General features: G+C 38.4%; 3 protein-coding genes across 3 annotated transcripts; 1 reads left to right on the forward strand and 2 right to left on the reverse strand.

The window, feature by feature from the left end:
• On the forward strand, positions 1 to 7,682 carry LOC128357810 (protein-glutamine gamma-glutamyltransferase 2-like). The gene is made up of 15 exons (XM_053318196.1): positions 1 to 166; positions 538 to 723; positions 873 to 1,106; positions 1,370 to 1,488; positions 1,672 to 1,800; positions 2,825 to 2,993; positions 3,501 to 3,633; positions 3,814 to 3,917; positions 4,491 to 4,579; positions 4,809 to 4,962; positions 5,150 to 5,238; positions 5,738 to 5,921; positions 6,221 to 6,381; positions 6,972 to 7,108; positions 7,436 to 7,682. Exons 1-15 carry the CDS (start codon positions 157 to 159, stop codon positions 7,599 to 7,601), a joined length of 2,064 nt encoding a protein of 687 aa, XP_053174171.1. The 5' UTR covers positions 1 to 156; the 3' UTR covers positions 7,602 to 7,682.
• A 1,134-nt stretch (positions 7,683 to 8,816) lies between these two features.
• On the reverse strand, positions 8,817 to 12,069 carry LOC128357564 (kelch-like protein 10). The gene is made up of 4 exons (XM_053317928.1): positions 11,580 to 12,069; positions 10,186 to 10,829; positions 9,757 to 9,906; positions 8,817 to 9,167 (listed from the first exon to the last, which is right to left on the reverse strand). The coding sequence occupies exons 1-4, from the start codon at positions 12,010 to 12,012 to the stop codon at positions 8,817 to 8,819; spliced, it is 1,578 nt and encodes a 525-aa protein (XP_053173903.1). The 5' UTR covers positions 12,013 to 12,069.
• A 1,775-nt stretch (positions 12,070 to 13,844) lies between these two features.
• On the reverse strand, positions 13,845 to 21,460 carry rprd1b (regulation of nuclear pre-mRNA domain containing 1B). Its single transcript, XM_053318198.1, has 7 exons — positions 20,797 to 21,460; positions 20,036 to 20,165; positions 19,672 to 19,805; positions 17,701 to 17,819; positions 17,413 to 17,539; positions 17,006 to 17,181; positions 13,845 to 16,282 (listed from the first exon to the last, which is right to left on the reverse strand). The coding sequence occupies exons 1-7, from the start codon at positions 20,945 to 20,947 to the stop codon at positions 16,133 to 16,135; spliced, it is 987 nt and encodes a 328-aa protein (XP_053174173.1). The 5' UTR covers positions 20,948 to 21,460; the 3' UTR covers positions 13,845 to 16,132.
• Positions 21,461 to 22,482: the final 1,022 nt, after the last annotated feature.

Genomic DNA, 22,482 nt, shown 5'->3' on the forward strand with positions numbered 1-22,482 from the left:
CGTATGGGGGCGTCTCGATCAGGTTTCACAGGCTACAAATATCCCCTCGGAACTTTTTACACTCCAGGGTCATTAACCAATAAGCACAGACTGCAACTGGAGTGTCTTTGATGACTTTGCACACAGACGTCGAGGGACAAGAACTTCAGTACAGACATGAGTCAAGGTAAGGAGAAAGAAAAATGATTTCGCTCGTATGAAATGTAATTTTATAAGCGCACTGAATGATCTACAGTTGAACATGAGTTACTTAACAGTGTCAGCTTTGACTGTGTTTCACACTGAGAGTCAAGTGTGAAATATGATGAGTAGGAATGGTGGATCACATTAGATATCTCAGACCTATAGCATGGAGTAATACTGTTTCATCACCGAGGAATGTCTCACTGATGATTTCTTTGATTTATGAAGAAACTTTGAGATGGTGATGAATTTTAATGGTCATCAAATTATCAGATCAAATTTTGATATTTTTGACTTTGCATATAAACTTTTTAATTCATGAGAGAAGTAAGTTGTTTTTCCATCTCTGCACAGTCTTGGACATCGAGTGCTGTGATCTGGACATCAAGAATAACAGCAGGTATCATCATACAGAGCAGTGTGGGGAGGAGCGCTTGATTGTCAGAAGAGGACAGCCTTTCGATGTTATTTTACATCTGAAAGCTGGAAGTCATGAGTTCCAAGCAAGTGAAACAAGCTTCACACTCATTGTTGAAACTGGTACGTTCCATGTTAAGTAGTGATGAGGTTCACAAGTGTGATATTTGCAAGTGGCATGCATACATGAGTGAATCAACTGAGTCAACGTCAAGATTTGTGTTTCCATTTTGATCCAGATTCAGTGCTCATTCCCATCTTTGTCTCTCCAGGTCCATTGCCCAGAAAAGAGTCTGACACCAAGGTTTGCTTTGGTCTCCATGTCTCCACGGTGGACACTGAGTGGAGCGCCTGTGCCACTAGTGATCCCTCTAGAAACACAGTGTGTGTGACAATCTGTTCCTCCCCCAATGCCCCAATAGGAGTCTATTCTCTGACTATGGACCAGGAGGGGCAGAAGACCAGTTTAGGACAATTCACCCTTCTTTTTAATGCGTGGTGCCCCCGTGAGTATAGTAGACATTTTTTTTCTCCAAATCATTTGAGATTTTATTTGTGTTCTGGGTTGAATTTCAGTTTATATCAATTTAAACTGGTGCTTCACCTGCAGCTTGTTTTCATTCCTTCTTCATGGTCCATATGTATAATTTCCAAAACTAAACTTAAATATTTACAACAGCCCCAAAATATCTGCCAAATGCTATCAGATGTGACGTATTAATGTAGTATGCTGGCCTGAACACGTTGGTTTGACTCTGTCGACTCACAGTGGATGCTGTTTACATGCAAAGTGAGATGAAGAGGCAGGAGTATGTTTTAGCTCAACATGGGGAGGTCTACAGAGGAACATACAAACGGATCAAAGGGACACCCTGGAACTTTGGACAGGTACACAGATTTACAAGGAACATCATTCAATTAAGTTCAGTACTCAGTACAAAAAAAAATTTAATCTCTGAAATATTCTTCACTGTGACCTGAAAAGAGCAATAAGCATGACACTATTTTAATACAGTTACACTTACCAACCTCTTAAAGTAAGTTCATTAATAATTGACCCTCTATTTTAAGTTTGAACCAGGAATACTGGATATCTGTCTGAAGATCCTGGATGACAACCCCAAATTTGTGTCTGATGCCAATGAGGACTGCTCTGCCAGGAGAAATCCCATCTATGTGACCAGAGTGCTGAGTGCCATGGTAGGTCTTTGTCGCACCCTGTAATAAGCCCTTTCTTTGGCAGTGCAGGCAGAGATTGCTATAGTGCCCCAGAAAACTCTGCCAGCTCATTTATATTCAGAGTACTTTATTGTTCTGCAGGGTAACCTCTCTACATATTCCAGAACTTTCCCTTACTCCCCGGCAACTTTTGTGTTAGACAGCCACAGAAAAAAAGAAAGTAACATAATGCGTAGCCTTCATTCCAAGCTAAAATGTGGCTATAAGCAGAGTAATAAACTAATAGTTTAATGTCTGCCAGCATGTTATTCCTGCTGCAATGCAAAAATAGCTTAAAGAGAAATCCAGGGCTATTTCTACTGAGTGTCATTATTCAAGGTCACTATACAATAAATTAAAGCTAGGTATGTTCCCAGACAATGTTAATAACCATGACTGGATCATGCACTATGTTTAGGGCTATATGATATATTTGAAAATGTGCTCACACAAAGCCAACATTACAAATATGTTATCTTCCTTCACTTTCTCTCACTAAATTCATGCACTGGTTTTGAACTGAAATATCTAGGGTGCTTTGATGTAGCATGACTAATCAGTGTCCTTTCTATCCTTGATGGGCTTTTTAAATGTTCACATTTAAAGAAAACAATCTGATAGTCTTTCTTTAAGCCTTTGAAGAAATATGTGTAATTCATCAGGGGAATTTCTGTCTCTGTCTCTTCACAATCAAGCTATTTTATATTACTATATATTTCTCCACATGCACTTTTCAGATAGCTACTCAGTTCTTCTTCTACTTCATTTGAACATCTTCAAATGAAGAACTTGAGGTGTATTACAGGGAAACACCAAAAATAACATCACGTACATATTGATGTGATACATACAAACTACTCAGCAGGCTGTGGCAAAATGAAAATAAACATCCTCCACTAACGATATGATACGATATGAAACTATACGATACAATATGATACAATATCGTCCACTTCTCCATTGATGCATTCTTTCTCTCTTGTCTGGTCTCTATCTGTGCCCTCAGATCAACAGTAATGATGACAGTGGTGTGCTGGTGGGAAATTGGGGAGAGATTTCAGATGGGGTTCATCCAGGCCAGTGGATTGGCAGTGGAGACATTCTCCATCAATGGGCTGAAAGTGGCCCCGTCCGCTACGGCCAGTGTTGGGTCTTTGCTGCTGTTGCGTGCACAGGTTGGACCACAGTATAAAAGAGTCTTGTTTTGATTCAAATGGTCATTTCATTTTTTTCTTAAATTATTGAACATTTTGTCAGTCAAATCATTTGGAGGTTGGTTTTGTTTTATTGTGTCCTATATTATATAGAGTTATTATTCACACGGTATATTGTTACATTACAATATGTTTGTTAAACTTTCAAAAGATTAAATAAACCAAGTCAAGTCTGATGTAATATAGAAGCAATTTCTTAAATAAATTACACCCTGATGGTACTGTACAAACAGTTTTCTGCTGTACTTATAAACTCACCACCTGTTTCTTCTATCCCACCTCCACAATCCAGTTTTTTTTAAATCAAAAGTCTAAATTTAGAACTTAATCTCACGGATTTGTAGCCATCTACCTCATGTGACATTTTTATGTGCTGTCTTCATTGTTTATCTTTGATGACAGACATTATCTCAAGTGTGTGCTTCAGTAAGCTGGTGTGATGAAGAGTTGCTTTCCTCCCTCTTCCAGTGTCCCGTGCCCTGGGCATCCCGTGTCGAGTGGTTACTAACTTTGGATCGGCTCATGATACTGACGCCAACCTGGTGATAGAAAACTTCTATGATGAAGACGGTGAGAGAATATCTGAAGGTGATTCTATATGGTGAGTGTATTATCCCGTTAATACATGTGCCATCACACAATCGTGTTTTTTTCATATTCTCTCTCTGTAAGTCTTCGATTATTGCTACATGATCAAACCATTCTTTTCTTAAACATATTTTCACAGATTGAAGCAAAGTGGTCATGTTATTGTTTTGTATTTTACCAATTTTCTTCCCAGGAACTTCCATGTTTGGGTGGATAGCTGGATGACTCGCCCAGACTTAGGACAGAAATTTGATGGTTGGCAAACCAGTGATCCAACCCCACAAGAGACAAGTGAAGGTGAATTTTAATGTAGTTTGTCCTTTACTTTTTCAATGCATCAGATTTAAATGTAGATCTGTGAGCTGACTTTTTCATGCTACCATGCGAGACCAGCTGCAGAAGCCACACACAATAATAGAAACACCTCGTATAACATGACTCTAACATCCAGACGCAGGGTTTATCCACCCTAGTGAGTTTCAACTTCTGACAGTAGTGCCAGCTTTTGTTTATAGTTATGGATCTGTGCCAAACTTGAGTCATCTTATGTTCTGCATGTTCACAGGACTCCTCTTAAGACTCCTTGACACAGAAAAAACAGGAGCTTTCTTTTTACTATTGCACCTGACGCAGAAAATGAGTCCCTTTTAACACTCTTAGACCTGTCCATGCTCTCTTAAAGTGTTGTAAAGTGTTAAACCAAACACCAAAAATTGTTTGCAAGGACAATTTAGTTTAGTTTAGTTTAGTTTTTAGTTTTAGTTAGGTGTAGTTTAGTTTTGTGCTTAAATGACTTGTGTGGCCAGAATGAAGTGTTGGGTGTCTAAAGTTCTCTCTGAAATCCACTGTGTTTCCACATCTGTGCTGCAGGTATTTTCTGTTGTGGACCAGCCTCACTGACGGCTATCAGGGAAGGAGAGCTGACCATGAAGTATGATGTTCCCTTTATTTTTGCAGAGGTGGGTTTTTGCCTGATCTTTTAGTGTCACAGTTTAGAGAACAATTCACAAATGTAAGCTGGACTTGTATTTATAAACAAGAGCAGCTTCATTTGAGTTCTGAGACTGATACCATGTTTGTACATGTACTGTATGTATATAAAATGTTTGTATAATATATATTTGTATAGTTGTATAATATCTGTGTTTAGTGTTATCACATGTTATGTCGTGTCATATGTGGAATCAGGTTAATGCAGATGTTGTGGACATGGTGCGCCTGTCAGATGGACAATTTGTCAAGTTCAGTGGATCAACAAAGTCTGTTGGACGTTACATCAGCACCAAAGCTGTGGGCTCAGATAAGAGGCACGATATCACACACCAGTACAAGTATACTGAAGGTACTACACACACACACACACACACACACACACACACACACACACACACACACACACACACACACACACAGAGATGGCATCAGCTAAAACAAAAATATAATCACACAAGTTACATGTCTGTTAAATCTAAATGATGATTGTGTTAAAGGAGTCTGGTTCCAAAGGTTTATAATGATGTTGTACCTAGGTTCGAAGGAGGAGAGGCAGGTGTATGAGAAGGCCCAGCACCACAACAAGCTACAGCAGCGAGGAGAAGAGCCAGGGCTCCATCTTAAGGTTTTTTCTATTCATACATAGATCTACAGTGGATACAGCATATAATGTAAACACATAATAGAAAAGGAATTAAACTCTCAGGTAACTTAATTAAAATGTTTCTGCCGAGTCTGGTCAGATTCATGGGTATGACAGACATACAGTACACACAATCGTGTCAAATACTGCTGCTCATTAGTCATTTGTTTACATGGAAGATAAATGTTTCATGTGTTCCCTTGTACAGCTAGTTGGATGGATGGATGGTTACATAGAAGCTCAATTAATATTTTTCACTTTATATTCTGCATTAGCTTTACATTTTTAAAACTTAACCATAAATATTTTATTATTGTTTCACCAGACGTTGCCATTTTACAACTGAGTTGACGTATAATGATCACAGAATCATTATTTTTCAACAAACTACCAGTTTATTATCCGTTAAAAAAAATGTGTTCCTATCATTGTGTTCTCCATGAATTAATTTAAATGAATCACCTTATGGTTCTCATTTCAGATCAAGCTTGCTGATAACATGATTGTGGGCTCAGACTTTGAGGTGTGCGCTGTTCTCACTAATAACTGCATAGAGGCAAAGTCCTGCACATTCCTGTTCTTCGCCAACACTGTCGGCTACAACGGAAAACCAGGAGAGGGCTGTGGCTTCTCTTCAGACAAAGTGGACGTGCCCCCTGGAGAAGGTCTGATCCTCTCACAGACACCACAGTGTCTGAGCTGTAAATTTAATATCACGTAGAAGTTACCCCCATATTGTGTATATGTCCCTCCATGAAACAAGGTTTTTATCTGCACCCACAAAAAGATTAAAAGTCAGCTAAATCAAGTTCATTCAAATGTACCACAGAAATATTTCTCTGGATATGGTCATACAACTTCCTTACAACATTTGTTGATTAAACACAGCCTTCCAAAATCCATTTCTTATGTGGAAATTGTAGTAACCTTATTAATGTGATGCATGATATGTGTGTTTTGTTAGAGAGGCTTCTGTATCTCACAGTGAAGTATGACAGTTATGGATCAGTGATCACCTCTGACCGGCTGATCCAGCTGTCAGCCATCACCATCGACAAGCAAACCATTGACTACCACAAGGCTGAGAAGACCATTGTGTTAGATGAGCCTGAGATAGAAATCAAGGTATGGATGGACAGACAGAGGAAATATGTTCATGAGCAATAAAAGCTTGTACCATTGTTACATTGTAGGACAAAAAACCAAGTGAATAAATTAGTAAATTGCATTTAAGGATTATTTACATTCTAGACAAACCAGTTTTTCAATAACAAGTCAGCCCTCACACAGACACAATCACACATTCATAACATTGGTACAAAGTACAATTTTATTCATCAAATTCAGTTTAATTTAATACTTTCTGATGACTTCAACTGATAAAACAGCTGCTTTTTCTATGTCAGTGTAGTACAGACATATGTCATTAGTGGCATCAAATATTCAATCATTTCCTTCCTCTTTGTGTTCAAGTTAAATAACGATGAGTGAGGTAGTATCACAGAAATGCTTGGATTTAACTAGAAATCATTCAATTTTTCTACTTTTATTGGTTACTCTGGCATTTATATCAGGTTAAAAAAACAGTGTTAAGTATTTTTAATGTTTGCATTATTTGATCATTATAATAAAATTGTACATTACATCATTTTTCAATGAATCATACTATACCAACATGCATGATGAAGCCTTTTTATCTGCCCCCTTTTCTGCAGCTGGAAGGAGAAGTCAGAGTAAACCAGTGTGTGACAGCAGAGCTCAGCTTGATGAACCCTTTACCAGAGCCACTGCAGGACTGCAGCTTCACAATAGAGGGGGTCGGCCTCACTGACAGCAAGCCCATAAAAGTGACGTATGTCAACTCTGTCCCACCTGTTGATACAGCAGATATGAGTGTATTATGTCTTTTAGCATTTATACATGACCGTGTGTTGTCTGTTTTTATGCACACAGTAATTCCCCATCACTCACTGATTCCTAGTTTTCAAATTAAAAGGGTTACTCACCACCACAAGTAATATAAGATGCTTTATTGTGATTTTTGGTGATACACCCAAAATCACAGCATTTATATAATGATGCCATGTGCACAAACTGAAACATTTTATATGTATACATGAGATTAAAACTAAGCAGAAAACGGAAACCTCCTCTCTAACTTTGATTATCATTCTTGTAGGATGGAAGATGTGGGCCCCAGACAAGAGGCCAAAGCCAGTGTTGGATTCTGTCCCAGCATTACTGGCTCCAACGTGCTCCTGGTGAACTTTGACAGTGACAAACTGAAGAACATTAGGAGCTTCATCAATGTAACTGTGGAGGAAAGAGCTTGTACAGAAATCTAAAAGCACTGAAAGCTTTTTTACAAAGTTGTTCTTTGGACTACACAGGTTCACTCTTAACATACTGCCATGAATTTCTTTTAAATGCACTTATTTGTATTCATTTATATACTAGAATATACAATACTGATATATACTACACTATATACTATCCACAAGAAAAACTTTTTTCCTGAGTTAACTTTATTAAGAAACTCAATGATCCACATCCACTAACATCATGTACAACGTCTCTGTAGTAGGCTACAATAGGATCAATAGATACAGTATAACATACTGATATAAACACATTTACTTTACTTGAATTTTGATTTAACTGAATTAAAATGTGACAAAAAAGTGATTGTTGCTTCAAGTGCCAGTAGATTGTTTAAGGGATCAGTGCTTCCTCGCCTTCTTCGAGGAAACATTTTGTTGTTGGTGATGCAGAAAAAAATCAAGTTTGCCAACTGAAAATAAAAATGTTGTTGTTAAGGCTGTGTTTAATTGTTGTCTTGTGGGCCAAGAGTCCCTGGAGAATCAGAATAAATTGTGAATGACTATTTTAAGGTACTTGTACTTTACTTGAGTATTTTCATTTCATGCTACTTTATTATATGTCCCTACAATTTAGAGGTAAATTTTTACTCCACTGCATTTCAGATTACTATTTTGCATAAGCTTATAAATGACACTTTATTGGTAAAGATAGTGATAGCCAGTGGTTCACAATCCTGCTGGCATGTGGGCCCTTACAAGAAATCTACATGTATTTGTGTCTGCTTTTCATGTTTCAGATGTCTATGAGTTGTTTGCAGTTCCAATAAAGATGGAGGGACCATTGAGAGCCTCAAAAATCCAGTATGAGTTAGGTTCTGCTTACAGAAAAGTATGATGTGTCTGAGTAAACAATGGAGAGTAAGACTGTTACTGCAAGCAGGACCAATTACCAGGTAAATAATTGCACATCAGCATTTTATTAAGATAGACTTAACAAAAAACCCAAACCAATCCTTTAAGGTGAGCACAGAAAAACATTCCTCTCTCCCTTCACCATGAAATAAGGGGGTCAAAGGTCGTGCAGCTTGTACATAGACTTATTTGTTTGTAACATGAAGTTTAAGAGGTAAAAAAAAGCTGAAAATCCTTGCAACCCCTTGATTAACATAACACAGCTTTAGTTTGATGTGTAGATATTTATTTACAGAATAATATAACTCAAGGTCAGCTGGATCTTCATCAATGCACTGCTTCCTCCTCCTCCTCATCGGACAATTGCAGTTGGTAATAAGGGGCAGCGTACTCTGCAATGTTGGGGAATCCGTACACCACGCAGCAGCTCAGAGCGCTGCGGGAGATCTCCATGTCATGGACGGCAGACCACTCACCAGCTTTGACATCGTAACACTCAACGTCAAAAGTGGTGGTGAAGCCGTTAAAGCCCCCGATCACAAACAGGCAGTCATCAATCACTGCGATGCCAAAGTTGCTGCGGGCGCTCAGCATGGAGGGCACAGAGTGCCAGGTGTCGGTGTGAGGGTTGTAGGCCTCAACAGTGCGCAGACGGGTCGTTCCAGTGAAACCACCAACCTGTTACATAAAGGATGAAATATGAAGACATGACTCTGTCTACTGATTTTCTGTCTTTTTGTGTCTCATTTTATACTCAATACTTGGAGAGAAAGGGCACCTGACCTCAACATGTGTGAATAAATAGTTGATCTACTCTAAAGGGTAAAACTGATAACAATATATTTGATTAAAACTGTTGATATTTTCTGGCAAGATGTTTTTAAATGTATATACATATACACATAAAGGTCCCATGATGCACTGCATCTATTCTGTGCATTACTGTATTTAGAACTACTAATAAAAAATATTTTAGTATTTTTTAGTCTGTTTATTATTTTCTCAATTCATCATTTGGTCTATAAAATAGTGAATAACATTTAAAAAGCTGGAAGAAGTGAATATTCATAACTTTGCTTAAACAATTAAAAAATAAACAATTTAAATAAACAACAATTAATATAAAGATAAAGGTTTCTATAGGGACATCATAACAGAGGTGTTCTATATAATATTGTCAAACTATATTAATCTTATAATAGTCCTATTTGAAACTCTGCTAAGTACATCTTCAGCTCTTCTGTGTCTCAGTGTTCAGTTTTCTTACTGCAAAGATTCGGTCTGCATAGGTGATGATCCCAACTCCACTGCGTCTGCTTCCCATGGAGGCGATGACCGTCCACTGGTTGGTTTCTGGGTTGTAACATTCAGCCGTGGACAGGCACTCGTTTCCATTGAAGCCGCCACAGATGTACACCTGAAGTGAATTAAAGAGGTAATAAGTAATCTTTTATAGACTTAAACATGTACTCTAAAACATTAACATAGTATCTATGTTTTCTACTGTATATTTACACAACATTAATACAAATATTAAAGGAAACATCTTGTGAACAGGAATCTCAATCTTATAATCTAAATCTTAATCTACATTTAAATTTTTCCAGCTCAACTTTCTGTGTTCCTTCAGACATGTGCAACCTTTGTGCTCTCAACATATAACTGTTATTTTCAGATGCTCTTTAGTTCCACACACCTTGCCATGGAGGGTGGTGCAACTGGCGTCACTCCTCTGCTCGTGCATGGGTGCAATTACTGTCCACTGGTTGGTAATGGGCTGATAACGCTCTGCAGTTTCAAGTCGATAACGTCCATCAAAACCTCCCATGGCATAGATGCACCCATCCATCACAGTGACACTGACATAGCAGCGGCTAAAATGCATTGGTGCCACCTCCTGCCAGGTATGTGTGCCCAGATCAAACTTGCGCACAGAACTGAACTGTTCAACACTGTCAAAGCCGCCGACACAGTAAACTGATCCATTGAGGAAAGCAGCGCCATGGTAAGCCCTTGGAGCTTCCTCACTGTTAGTTACATTGACCCAGCGGTGAGCACGGACATTATATGCCTCAATGCCATTGGTGGGACTGCCACCACTCCAGCCTCCAACAGCCAACAGGACAGCAGGGGGCAGACGTGGACGGGCCAAAGGGTTACAGAACACAGAGTCAGAGAAACTTTTTGTTCTGAGGTCGAGCATGGCCTGCATGGTCTTGAGGAGAATCGGTCGACACTCTTCACTCGCCTTCACCACTTCATTGTTGCTCACATTGTCTATGATATAGGCTGGACTCATTAGGGCCAGCCTGACCTGTACGGGGACATGAAGGCAGAAGTTGAATTCAAATTGTCTAAATTAGAGTCGGACTGACACATCACTGTCACTGATATTACAAGCTCCTTTTATCTTGACGTATTGATCAGCATAAAGCAGAATGGACTTGGCAGAGATGGGATATAATATTCATAAGTATGTTTTAATTAGTGTCCAATCCCATGAAAATAAAAGTTGTAAAATTTTAGTAACCTTAGAAAGAGCCATAGGGAGTTGGTCCTCCGCCATGTTTCTACAGTTAGCCCAGAACAGACAAACCAAACACTGGCTCTGGAGAGGGCATTTCATATTTTTTTGTGATTTTCTTAGTCACTGAAGGTTCTCCTACATGCTTGGAAGGGGACGGTTAGGGAAGATGTATTTTTTGCAATCTGCTTTTCCACCACTAGAGGCCACTAAATCCTACACACCAATCCTTTAAGAGACTTCTGGAACTCTTAAACTTTAATTGAAGTTTGATAAATAGTTTTTATTCTTACATTTGTGAGTAGGAGTAAAGTATTGTTACTTTTATCTCATTCAAATAGATAGATTTAAATTTAAGTAAAAATAATTAGAAGAAAAAGATACATTTCTAGATACAGATTGATTTTGTCCTCTCTTCTAATGTCTGGCCTAGATTTATTATCACCTGTTCTCAGATTTTTCTACGGTAGTATTGAATACAGTCCAGATGTTTTGTTAATGAGTCATTAGGAGAAAAAAATACATACTAATCAAAAGTGGATGTAGTTGTGGTTGAGTAATTATTCATCGTTCACTTACATTAGACAACAGCAGAGAGATGTAATTTCTGCGTTCCTCAGGCACATATGCAATCCAGCGGAGGATGGCCTCAAACACCGTCTTCTCCTGCTTCACATTGAGTCGGTCATTCTCAATGATTTTAGCAAGGTCCTCCACAGACAGCTGCAGGAACTCTTCTGATGTGGCAACAATCTCCTCAAAATGAGACAGTGTGAAGAGGTAGGCTTTGTGTTTCAGGTCGGGGTAGTAATACACATTTGTGAACCACCAGATGCCAATGCAGTTCTCTGGGGTCAGATGCTCTTCCAGAAAGTCACAGCACGCCACGGTGATGCCTGTGACATTGAACCGGTCTGCTGCTATAAGAAGATCTTGTACATTCTCTTTGGTCACATAAACAGAACTGGTGTAGGCAAACTCAATGATGACCTTCATCATTTCAGGCGTCACACTGTAAACTTCAAAAACCTGATTGTCTGGATTCGACCAGCGTGTGAAGAGAGCTCTGTAGGTCAGAAACAAGACAAACTCAAGGGACATAAAATAATAAATGATGGTGCAAATGTCTTCAGCCTGCAGCATCATCTTTAAAAGGAATATTTTTCAATTGTTTTATACTTACTGTCACTGTGAGCTGTTAAGTTCCCCAAAATATTCATCAATACTAACCAATCAACAACCAAACTTAACTTAACTGATAGCCTAGTACTGATCTAATTAAGAAAAAGACACTACTTGTAAATCAGTGTGTAAATATTAAGTTTAACTATGGTCACATTGCAAAATATTACAATCAAAAAGACTGGCGGTAAAAATCTGCATCTAAAAGGAAATTTTATTTTGTACAATTGTGCGGAATGTGTGCAGGCATTAAACCTGCACTGTTTAGTAAAAACTTAATGAAAACCATAAGTATCCTGTAAAATGTCTTAATGTCGCACATGTTCAATCATCTATTTTTAAATGTATTCTCTTGGTTCATACACTTTCACCAATTCAATGAATCATTGTCATTTAGTAATAACAGGGTTTTCTTCCCAGTTAGTTCAATTTTGTTATACATTTTGCAGAATCTCGGTGCTAACAGTTGAAAGCCAACTCACCTGAAGTTTGAACTGCAGTTGCAGAGGATGACTTTGTGCGCTTTAAATTCTACGCCGTCCACTCTGATCACTGCATCGCAGAGCTGTTGCTCCAGACGGAGCTCATTATACACCGAGCTGTTGTCATTCATGTTTGCTTTTAAGTATGAAGGCTTGTACTCTTTCAGTTTAAGATGCAAGTGTGTCTGGCTGTGTAAGTGGAATGATCTGTCACACAGATTATGACAGGATTCTAGAACTAACACTTTGTCATAATCAAGACCTGACACCGACAATGCGGTGCGGAAGAAATGTAAACCGATGTGTTTCGGGACCATGTATACCACTAAACTACAATAATGATAACTTTACCGGATTTGAAACACCTCGATAAAACCATAGACTGTATATAAGAAAACGAAAACGTTTGTGAGTTCAACATGTCGACTCTGTCTGGTGGTTAATCACTTATTTGTTTTGGTTAACCACATTATTTTTTAAGTTCCACTTCACGGAATACACCAGCAATAAGAGAGAGGGGGGTTAACCTAAAAGATAAATAAGACTTCTTAAGATATCTGCAAATAATTATGTATTAGTTTGGGGAGTGTTAGGGTGGAATAGGGTAATGTGAGACAGTTTTTGCAATTCTGATCGTTTTTACATATGAATCCAATATATTATATCAACACCATATATCATTATGAAATCCCTGAGATGTTTCCTTGTTAAATTAGAAGACATTTTTTGGATATTCTACTCAAAAGGAACATGGCACTTCTATTTATATTCCTTATGCCAAATTCAGAATTAGTAGATTTTGTAATGTGGGACACTAGTTTTTATGGTTAGAAATACTTATTTATACAAAGCAACCTTATCTGCCAGGTTAAAAAACTCATAGCCTGTATGTTCACGTGTCATTTTATAACTTAGACAGTACACATATACGAGTTAGCTTTAAAATAATTGAATAGAAAAACAGATAAATGTACAGATAAAGTTGAGTTGTCCCACTTTAGTCAATGTCCCATATTACCCTAATCCACCCTATGGGCCCTTTCATTGTGCCATCCCGGATAGACATACTCGTGTGTGTGTGTGTGTGTGTGTGTGTGTAACATAAGTTTATTTTGCTTTCAATGACTTAATACAAGAGCACAGATTTGTTCAAATGGTTCCAGTTTATTGGCATCCACTTAAATCACTTTTATTACAGAAAAACACTACCCCTACTGGTAGAGTCCTGCTAGTACAGTACGGTTCTGCGTAAACGCATACCGTACCACACAGCAGGTAAGTAAGAAAATATCTAACTAATATCTACAGTGAAGCACACCTGGGTCAAAATGTTGCCAAAATACTTCCTGGTGTGCAATGGTTGTTCAGAACTTTCTTTTCATATGCATCGTTAGTTTACCACTGAACTACATTTGAAACTGAGCCAAATGACAGATCAAAATTCCTACAATCGCTGTTCTTTTTCTTTTATAATTTAACATCCAAAGCCACAGAAACTTTATCTGACATCAGGTGCCAATAACAGGCCCAAATATCTGTTATGGGTCTCTGTCGGTGACTGTTATGAAAACGTCCTTTGGTTTAACAAACACTGCTGAAGCTGCTGCGATTCACATTTTAACCTGTTGTTTGGAATATTTTTTGGTTACAGTTGGCCAGGAGACACAAAACAATCAGAGATTTCCGAGAGGTTTTGCAGCAGCATTTCTCACCTGAGCCTGTTGCATCAGCAGGTAATCGTCAATACCGTCTTCTCTTGAACTGAAGACAAAGCTCATCTCACCAGCAGCAGAAGCCACAATCAGCTTCTGACAACTTAAATGAAATGAGGAGTTTATCTAGGTAAACATCTGTGACTTTTTATCATCAGACATAATCAAGGAAAATTTCTTTCTGTATACAAATAAGTGAAAATTAAATATAAACTAAACAAATGGTCCATGTTATTCTGGCCTTGGCAGAAAACTGTTCACAAAATCATTACAAATTGCTGTACCAAGGGTTATTTGGGGAACACCTCACTCTTCCTGACCTTATTATCTCAATTTAAAAAAAAAAAAGGGGGACTGCAGTGGTGAATCTGCAGTTGTTTTTTGTAAAATATTAAATCACTGAATGTCTATACACGATTGGGGCTGAGCAATATGTATCAGTTATTATTGCTCATTGTGATCATGCTGTGGGTGTTTCATATTGTGAGTCATTTATACACAATGGTCTTAAAAACTTGAAAATGCAGCTGAAAATAAATGACAGCTCCAGTCCATTTCACATCACCATCTAATGAAATGAACATAACTACACAAGCTGTTCTGATTCTTTACACCAAAACAGATGTTAGGTGATATATAACAATATATAACTATATCCTCTGACCTATTTTTCTTTGAAGTCCATATTATCCAATCTTACACACACTAAAACTTTTAATTTATTTACTTTGCTCTACTTTTTTGCCCTCTCAGGAGATACATTTTTTGAGTTTTGGGGTTTCATTTTTTATACAAGACCGTTTCTTGGAAAGGAAACTTCGTTGTTTTTTCAAACTACCAGTATTTCTTCTCAAAACCTTGTCTAGTACACACTTGTTAACATAATTAGCCTTATACTATTTCAAGCACAAACGTCCAAATTGAAGCATGAAAACAAACAAACAAACCTAAATGTATGGCCGTTTTGAGTCTCAAAGTCTGTAAATGAGAATGAACGATTGCTAAACGCAGTGTGAAAACCAAGGCTTGTGCAAACAGGATGATACTGTCCCACATGTCCTGTTTAATCACTGACTCTTGTCAAGTGTTACTGAAATTTGTTTGCTATGTCACTGCTGCCAACCAAGAACTCATGAAACAACCAAAAAAGAACATACACTGAACCCAACCTGAACTGTACACACACACACACACACATCAAATACACCTACATGTATCAGATCACCAACTGAAGGCCATAAAAAGAAACTAACAGTACATTCTCATCACAGTGAAAGCGCAACCTCTGAGAATTGTGAGAGCAAACTGTTGCTCGCTGCATCCAAAATACACCCCACAGAAAGACACTTGACAACCAACATTTCTATCGGTCTAAGCTTTTGCGTCTTTACCCCGCCCCCCCTCCTAAATCACTGACATTTCCAGCATTAAAAAAAATTAAAACTAACAGGAAACTAACTCGTTCCAAGCTGGTGGAGTGGAATCCTTGACGGTAGAGCGGGAAAAAATCCAGGCTGACAGAGTCTCTGTTCTCTGTAGAGCACTTCACCAAACCTTCCTTCTCATGTCCCTTCCTCCCTCTTGTTCTGCAGATTTGGAGTTAGCATGTGTGCTAGCTACTCTGCTCGGGAGAGGTTTGACCACATGTGCCTCCTTGCAGGGAATATTTTGTGTATCAAACATGGGGCTGGGTTTGGGCGGGGCGGGGGGAGCACGGGGGTAGTTTGTCTGAGCAAAGGCCTCTCAGTCGGTGGAGAAGAGGTCTCCGGCCGAGGGGAGCGGGGCCAGACCCCCGGTCACATTGGGCAGGAGAGAGAGGTCAGGGAGACTCTGGATGTGCGATTTGAGCTCTTTCCTCACTTGGGTCACCCTCGCCAGTTTCTGTTTATATTCCTGCAGAGAACAATCGTGAAAACACAGCATGGAAGATTACTCACTCATAACAGTTATCACAAAAATCTACAAAAATGTTTTCTGGCAGTTTGAAACACATATGGGTCACACTGTGGAGCTGTAAGGGATAATTAAGGTGTTTCATCTTATTTGTGTAGTTCTGGTTTAGTTATTACTTTCGATTAAAGTAACTGATGAAATCTAGAAATATGTACAGTCAGGAGACACAAGTATTCAAACGATCAGACAGCTTATAAACTGACCCTAGATTAAAACACAGTGAATATGTTTTCATGTGGAGACCTAAATCAGGTTGGCTATTCACATCTAGCTCCGCTGCAGTCTGAGCCAAAATAGGAACAATAAAGCAAAACCTGTTGGATTCACAGTTTATAATTGGCATGAGTTGAAAGAGTTCAAATACAAACTGCACATAGACTTCACTTTCCATTTTGCATCATATTACACATCTCTATTGGACATAATTTTGATTACATTAAAGTTATTTTAATGCCAATCAAAAGAAGAAAAAAAATATATATATATACACATACATATATATGTATATATATATATATAATACTGACTTTCTTGTCACAAGGAAAGTTAATTAAAAACATCTCACATATGTGGAAACGCTCTCTTATCTGATTTAACATTTATCAGTAAGTGATTGAAACACCAGCTTGTCTCCAGTGTGCTGTATATAATGTGATGCCTTGCCTCTAGTTTCTTTTCTCTCTCTGTCAGCGCCTCCTTCTGGCTGCTGATGTATTCAGTCAGCATGCGAGCCAGCTGTCTCCGGTCCTCCAACTCTGCAGCCAATCGGCCGTTGTACTCTGCCAGCAGCAAACAGGCTTCATCCACTGTCTTCGACAGCTTGTCTGCTGCCTCCTTGTCTAGATTGGGGCCAAAGTGGGTCATTAAGAGAGTGACATTTATATATATATTATATATATATATATATATATATATATATATATATATATATATATATATATATATATATATATATATATATATATATATAGATATATAGATATATATATATAGATATACACATATACATATATAAAACTTTAGACATGTTACTCTCTTTTTTCTGATCAAGTCGAGCTGTAAAGTCTTACCAGTGATTTTCTCCAGAAGAGAAACGTCCTGCACCTCCTGCGGCAGCGAGGCGATCTTCTGACGAACAGCAGCGTCACCTGATGCAGCGTTCTCCAAGTCCTGCAGGGCCTTCACCAGCTCTTCTGTCTGCAAGTTTGTTTAAAGGGAACAGAGGCAGCAAGTTAAAGGAGAGATCAAGTTACACAGGAAGAGGAGAGACAGCAGAATAAGACAAACAAACACCTTTCTACACTAACAGTTATTTTATTCCTGCTTGTTATGTAGTTGAAGCAGTGTTGGCCTCCTACCAGCTGAGTTGCGGTTGCATCTGAATTACGGGGGGAGTTGTGGCTTCTGTAGTCGTCGTCCTCATCGTCTTCCTCTTCTTGGATCTTCTGATAGCTTCGTTTGATGGCCTTCTTCTCTTCTTCAGGGTTAAGTTTAGACACCATAGAACAGAAAAATATTCATGTGAAACCAAACCAAGTAATTGTGTTTTAGTTATTTTTTGTGAACATTTATGACTGTAAGTTCAACGACCTCTCATGGTTGTGGTGATTAACTTTTTTTTTAAACCTGATTCCTTATGAGCCTATAATAAAGCTTAGACCTTCTTCTTTTCAGAAGTCTTCTTCGCTCTTTTACAATATGCATTACAACATAGCAAAAGACATTTCCGCAAGGCTTAAAATGAACCTAACCTATAGTCTGTCACAGGCCATATTTTGAGTTTTGTCTTGGTTCAAAAACTGACATCCCCAGAAAAGTTCTCATCTTTCGTGTAGCATCTACAGATTAATTCCATACCCCATATGTTATAATCTACTAAAGTTAGGCACAATATGAGATGAATAATTACCTGTTTTTATTAGCTTCACCACCATCTTGACTGTAAGGGAGTCAAGAGGAACAATAGAGTAAGTTTCAGCTAAGAGAGGCAGGGAGGGCTTTTATTTTGTGTAGTGCGTTACAACAAAATCCACAATGCTCGGTCACAATGCCATTACATTATTCTATGCTTCTTAAAGAAATATGAGACTATACTATACAAAAACACTTTATATGTGAAAAATTACATAATACTATACAAAAAACTTTTTTTATGAATCTCTACAAATCTCCACTGGTTGCACCTGGCAGTTGTGATGGTGTTGCAGCAGGTGCTTCACCACCCACATGTCCTCAGACACATCTGAGATCTGTATTCGACAGACTGTGCTCTTAGAGTTAAATAAAGATTGACTGATTGATAGTTCTACATATTACACTGCAGGTGAGACATCAGCATAACTAAACTTCTTAACAAAATCAATAATTATATTAAATCATTTGCCTTTTTTAGGATTTTTGAATGTTGAATTACACTACAGTTAACTTTAAAGTTGTTTGTATTTTTTGTCGTTTTATATATTTAACTTGCTGAGGATACGCAGGACTATAGACAAGGAGCCTATAGTGCTGCGTATCCTCAGCAGTACACTTAATTAAATAATAACTGGGGTGCGCTGTTGGTCGAGTGGTTAGAGCGCATGCCATGTACACAGCTGACCCAGGTTCAGATTCCGGCCGGAGGTCCTTTGCTGCATGTTAAACCCCTCCCTCTCTCCCATGTTTCCTGTCTACCAACTTCTCAGTAAAGGTGTCTATGCCAAAAAAAATCTTTAACAAAAGATAAATAAATAATAACTGCAGTCATGTCTGGCTTTTGAATGGCTAAAAAGTTTTTCAGTAAACAGTTGAAATGAATAACATGGACTACAGAGTTTTATATACAGTAGGTGTCAACTATATGCTTGCACTTGGACAAACAAATGGAGCCACACTTACACCACCAATGATACTAAGTCTTGTCTTAATCCATACTAACATCGATAGAACCAGTACCAAAAAAAGTGATCTGTCTCACGTCAGATTACGTTCTGGACACATGAAAAGACTTCATGCAGAAAGCACTTCAATACTTCAGAACATTAACGTGATAAACATTTACTTACTTTTAAAAACTGTCCCATATTTTAACATGAATGTGATTAAGTAACTAATGGTAAATAGTAATAAGAAATGCTTAATGTTTGGCTTAAGTTGTGTGGCAATTAAAACATGCTTAGAAGTAGAGTACTGATGATGCATTCACGTCATAAATCATGACACACTGCTCTTCCCCACATATTATAATAGCAGCTTCTAATAATAAAAAGTGTCAGTTTCAGTGTCTGTGGTCCGGGCCCACACCTAACAAATACTGTTTATGTGTCGCTGCTACAAAGAGATCATCTAACCTGGAGGTCTGGGGCTGTTGGAGTCTTCAATGGCCAGTTTAAGTTGTTGAATGAAGTCGGCTCTGTAGAGGCTCCTCTCCTTCCAGATGTTCAGCAATCTCTCCATGTGTTTTTTACAGTTCTCATCTGCATCACTGCAGGGAGGAAAAACGAGGCGTAAAGAGAAATACATTAAAATAAAGAAGAACGATTTAATACATTTCTCAACACAGCTCATGGATCATTAGAAAAAACAATGATTGAATCAGTTGAATGAAACATCTTTTGAATCATCCCATTATCTGTTGTATATTTTAGGCTGTGAGCACTTCCCCTGTCTACACACACACACACACCATCTGAAAGCATACAGTGGTCACGTCACCTGGCAACATGCGAGCAGGCGTCAACAAGAACAGACTCAAAGTCTTTGGTGAACTCTGGTCCTTTCTTCTTGCTGTTTTGGATGACATCATTGGCCAGGTAGAGGAACGTCAACTTCCTTGTGCTCTTAGCTGGAGGACAAGTGAAAGTGATATTTCAAGATTCACAAAGGAAAATCAGCAAAGACATTCTAAATATTTTGCAATTTAGTGTAATTTACTCTTATAATTTACCCATTTACTTAAACATACATGTCATTCAGTGCATTGATTGATTTTTAGATTAGCTCATACCTCTTCACTTAAAAAGCAACAGGCTTTCTGAGTGTGCTGCATTCTAGTCTATCTTGGTTAAAAACCTCTCAAACATCTCTGGTTTGTTCAGTGGTTCAAATCAAACAAAGTGTAACAACTTGTCAATTTGGTCTAAAAGGACATGATGTCTAGATACTGTTAATTATCTGCAGGAAGAAAAAACCAGCAACAAGGCACATCAACTGTCTTGACTATATCTTGATGTTGATTTCCCTCCTCTGCACTGAGCAGGTTTAGTAATAGTACATTTTTCCATTCTCCTTTTCTGTTTAATCATGAAAAACACCAAACATTTGCAGTTCACAGCTTCTGAAAAGTTGAGATTCGATTGCTTGATTCTCTCAATGTCATATCCTTGTAACTGAACACAGCATTTCAAACCACAGACCACATCCCCTCTTTGCAAAGTGATGGGTCCACTTAAATTGTATGCACAGTTCCACAGTACCTTTCTTCAGCTCTCTGTGCCACACTTTGACGATGAGACCGGAGTGTTTGCGGTGGTGAATGATCCACAGAGATAGAGTCTGGACGCTCTGCTGCGAGCTGCTCAGCTCCGACAGCTTTTTCTCCAGGGCGGACTCAGAGAAAGACGACATGTCTGTGTATGTCTCTGTGTGTGTTTTGATGTTTCCGACCTGCTCCAAAGCGATTGAGCTCTGAGCTAGTGTGGAGAAACTCGCACTGTCATCAAAACTGAAGTTGTGTCGCTAACTTACAGACATGCTCCTCCACTACTACTGCTTCTAACGTCGTGTTGGCTCTTCACAAGCTGAGATTACTATCCTAAATCTCCTCTGTAACTCACAAACCTGCAGCCACTGCCCCCCGTTTATCAGCAGGTACTCCTTTACAGTCTCGAGTGTTTGTTTACAGCAGCAGCTAACGCTAGCCAGACGAGCTAAGCAGCCATCTGCAGCTTGAAGCTGCGAGCTAACCTGCGCTTCAGTCCGAGTTTAAATCAACCAAGCGTCGCTAATAGTTGTGCAGAATGTAGATTCAGTGCGCCAACAGATTTAACAAAACCGCGAAAGATTGACGACGCAAGAAACTCACGGTTTATCTCTGCTTTGCCTAAACTAATCACATTTGTTTTTTCCGAAAAAATGGCAGCTTGCACTTTCACCTCGACATGTGCGTCGCACTGCAGTGACGTGGACAGAGCCGGTGTTACATTTGGTGTCCCATCAGATACGACCTGCAGTGTTGAAGTATACTGAATAGATTCCCTTTTAATTTATAACTGAAGTGTCAGGAAGGAATAGAGTGGTCTTACTCTCCTTAAACTGATTATGTTTAACAGATATGGACCGCCAAATATGTCTTGTGCACTTGTGGGTTTATTGTCCCTGTGTTATATAGCATATGGGGGTTAACAATGTTAAAAAATAATTTAAATGTTTAGTTTCATTGAAATACAACAACCTAACACACCCATGCACCATGAGAACATAAACAGGAAAATATTCCTGTACTGTATGTGCATTTTTTTAACCCTTATATAACAATATTGTCAATTTTTATCTCTCAAGTGTCCTGAGCTTTACATCTGGAGGAGTCTGGCCGTTGTTTGTCTTTCTGACAAAGTTCCTGGTCATTTTGCTATCTTAAAAGAAAGGAAGAACTAGATATATCACACCATGTATATGCCAACATGTGACAGCCAACCCCAAAAAGAATGTGACAAGCATCCCCAATTTGCCACCAGGAAAGCTAATCACATGTTTCAGTTTAGCTAAAAAAAAACAACAACAACTACCTAACTATCACTCTCTCTTCATACTTTTGAATGGTAATGATTGTTTTATTACAAAATCTTTGTGTGAAAGTCTATAGGAGAGAAACACTGAAGAGTTGGATATTTACATTTTCATGAAGAACACTTAACATCCTCTCATCTTGATGTCAAGCAGTTTATAACAGAAATCACCTCTGAAATAACATCAATCCTGAAACATTCAGTACCAACACTTTTTAACAGCGCCCTCTAGGGACCAAGATCTGATGAATGTGTCAACCAACCCTGTTCTCCCCTGCAAACTTTCAAGGTAAGACCTTTTGTTGCTTGTGTATTTTGAAATGACAAAACTTGTTTTCTCAAGACAATAAAATAATTAACTATTAACTATTGATC

The sequence above is a fragment of the Scomber japonicus genome, chromosome 4, assembly GCF_027409825.1.
Source record: "Scomber japonicus isolate fScoJap1 chromosome 4, fScoJap1.pri, whole genome shotgun sequence".
Lineage (NCBI taxonomy): Eukaryota > Metazoa > Chordata > Actinopteri > Scombriformes > Scombridae > Scomber > Scomber japonicus.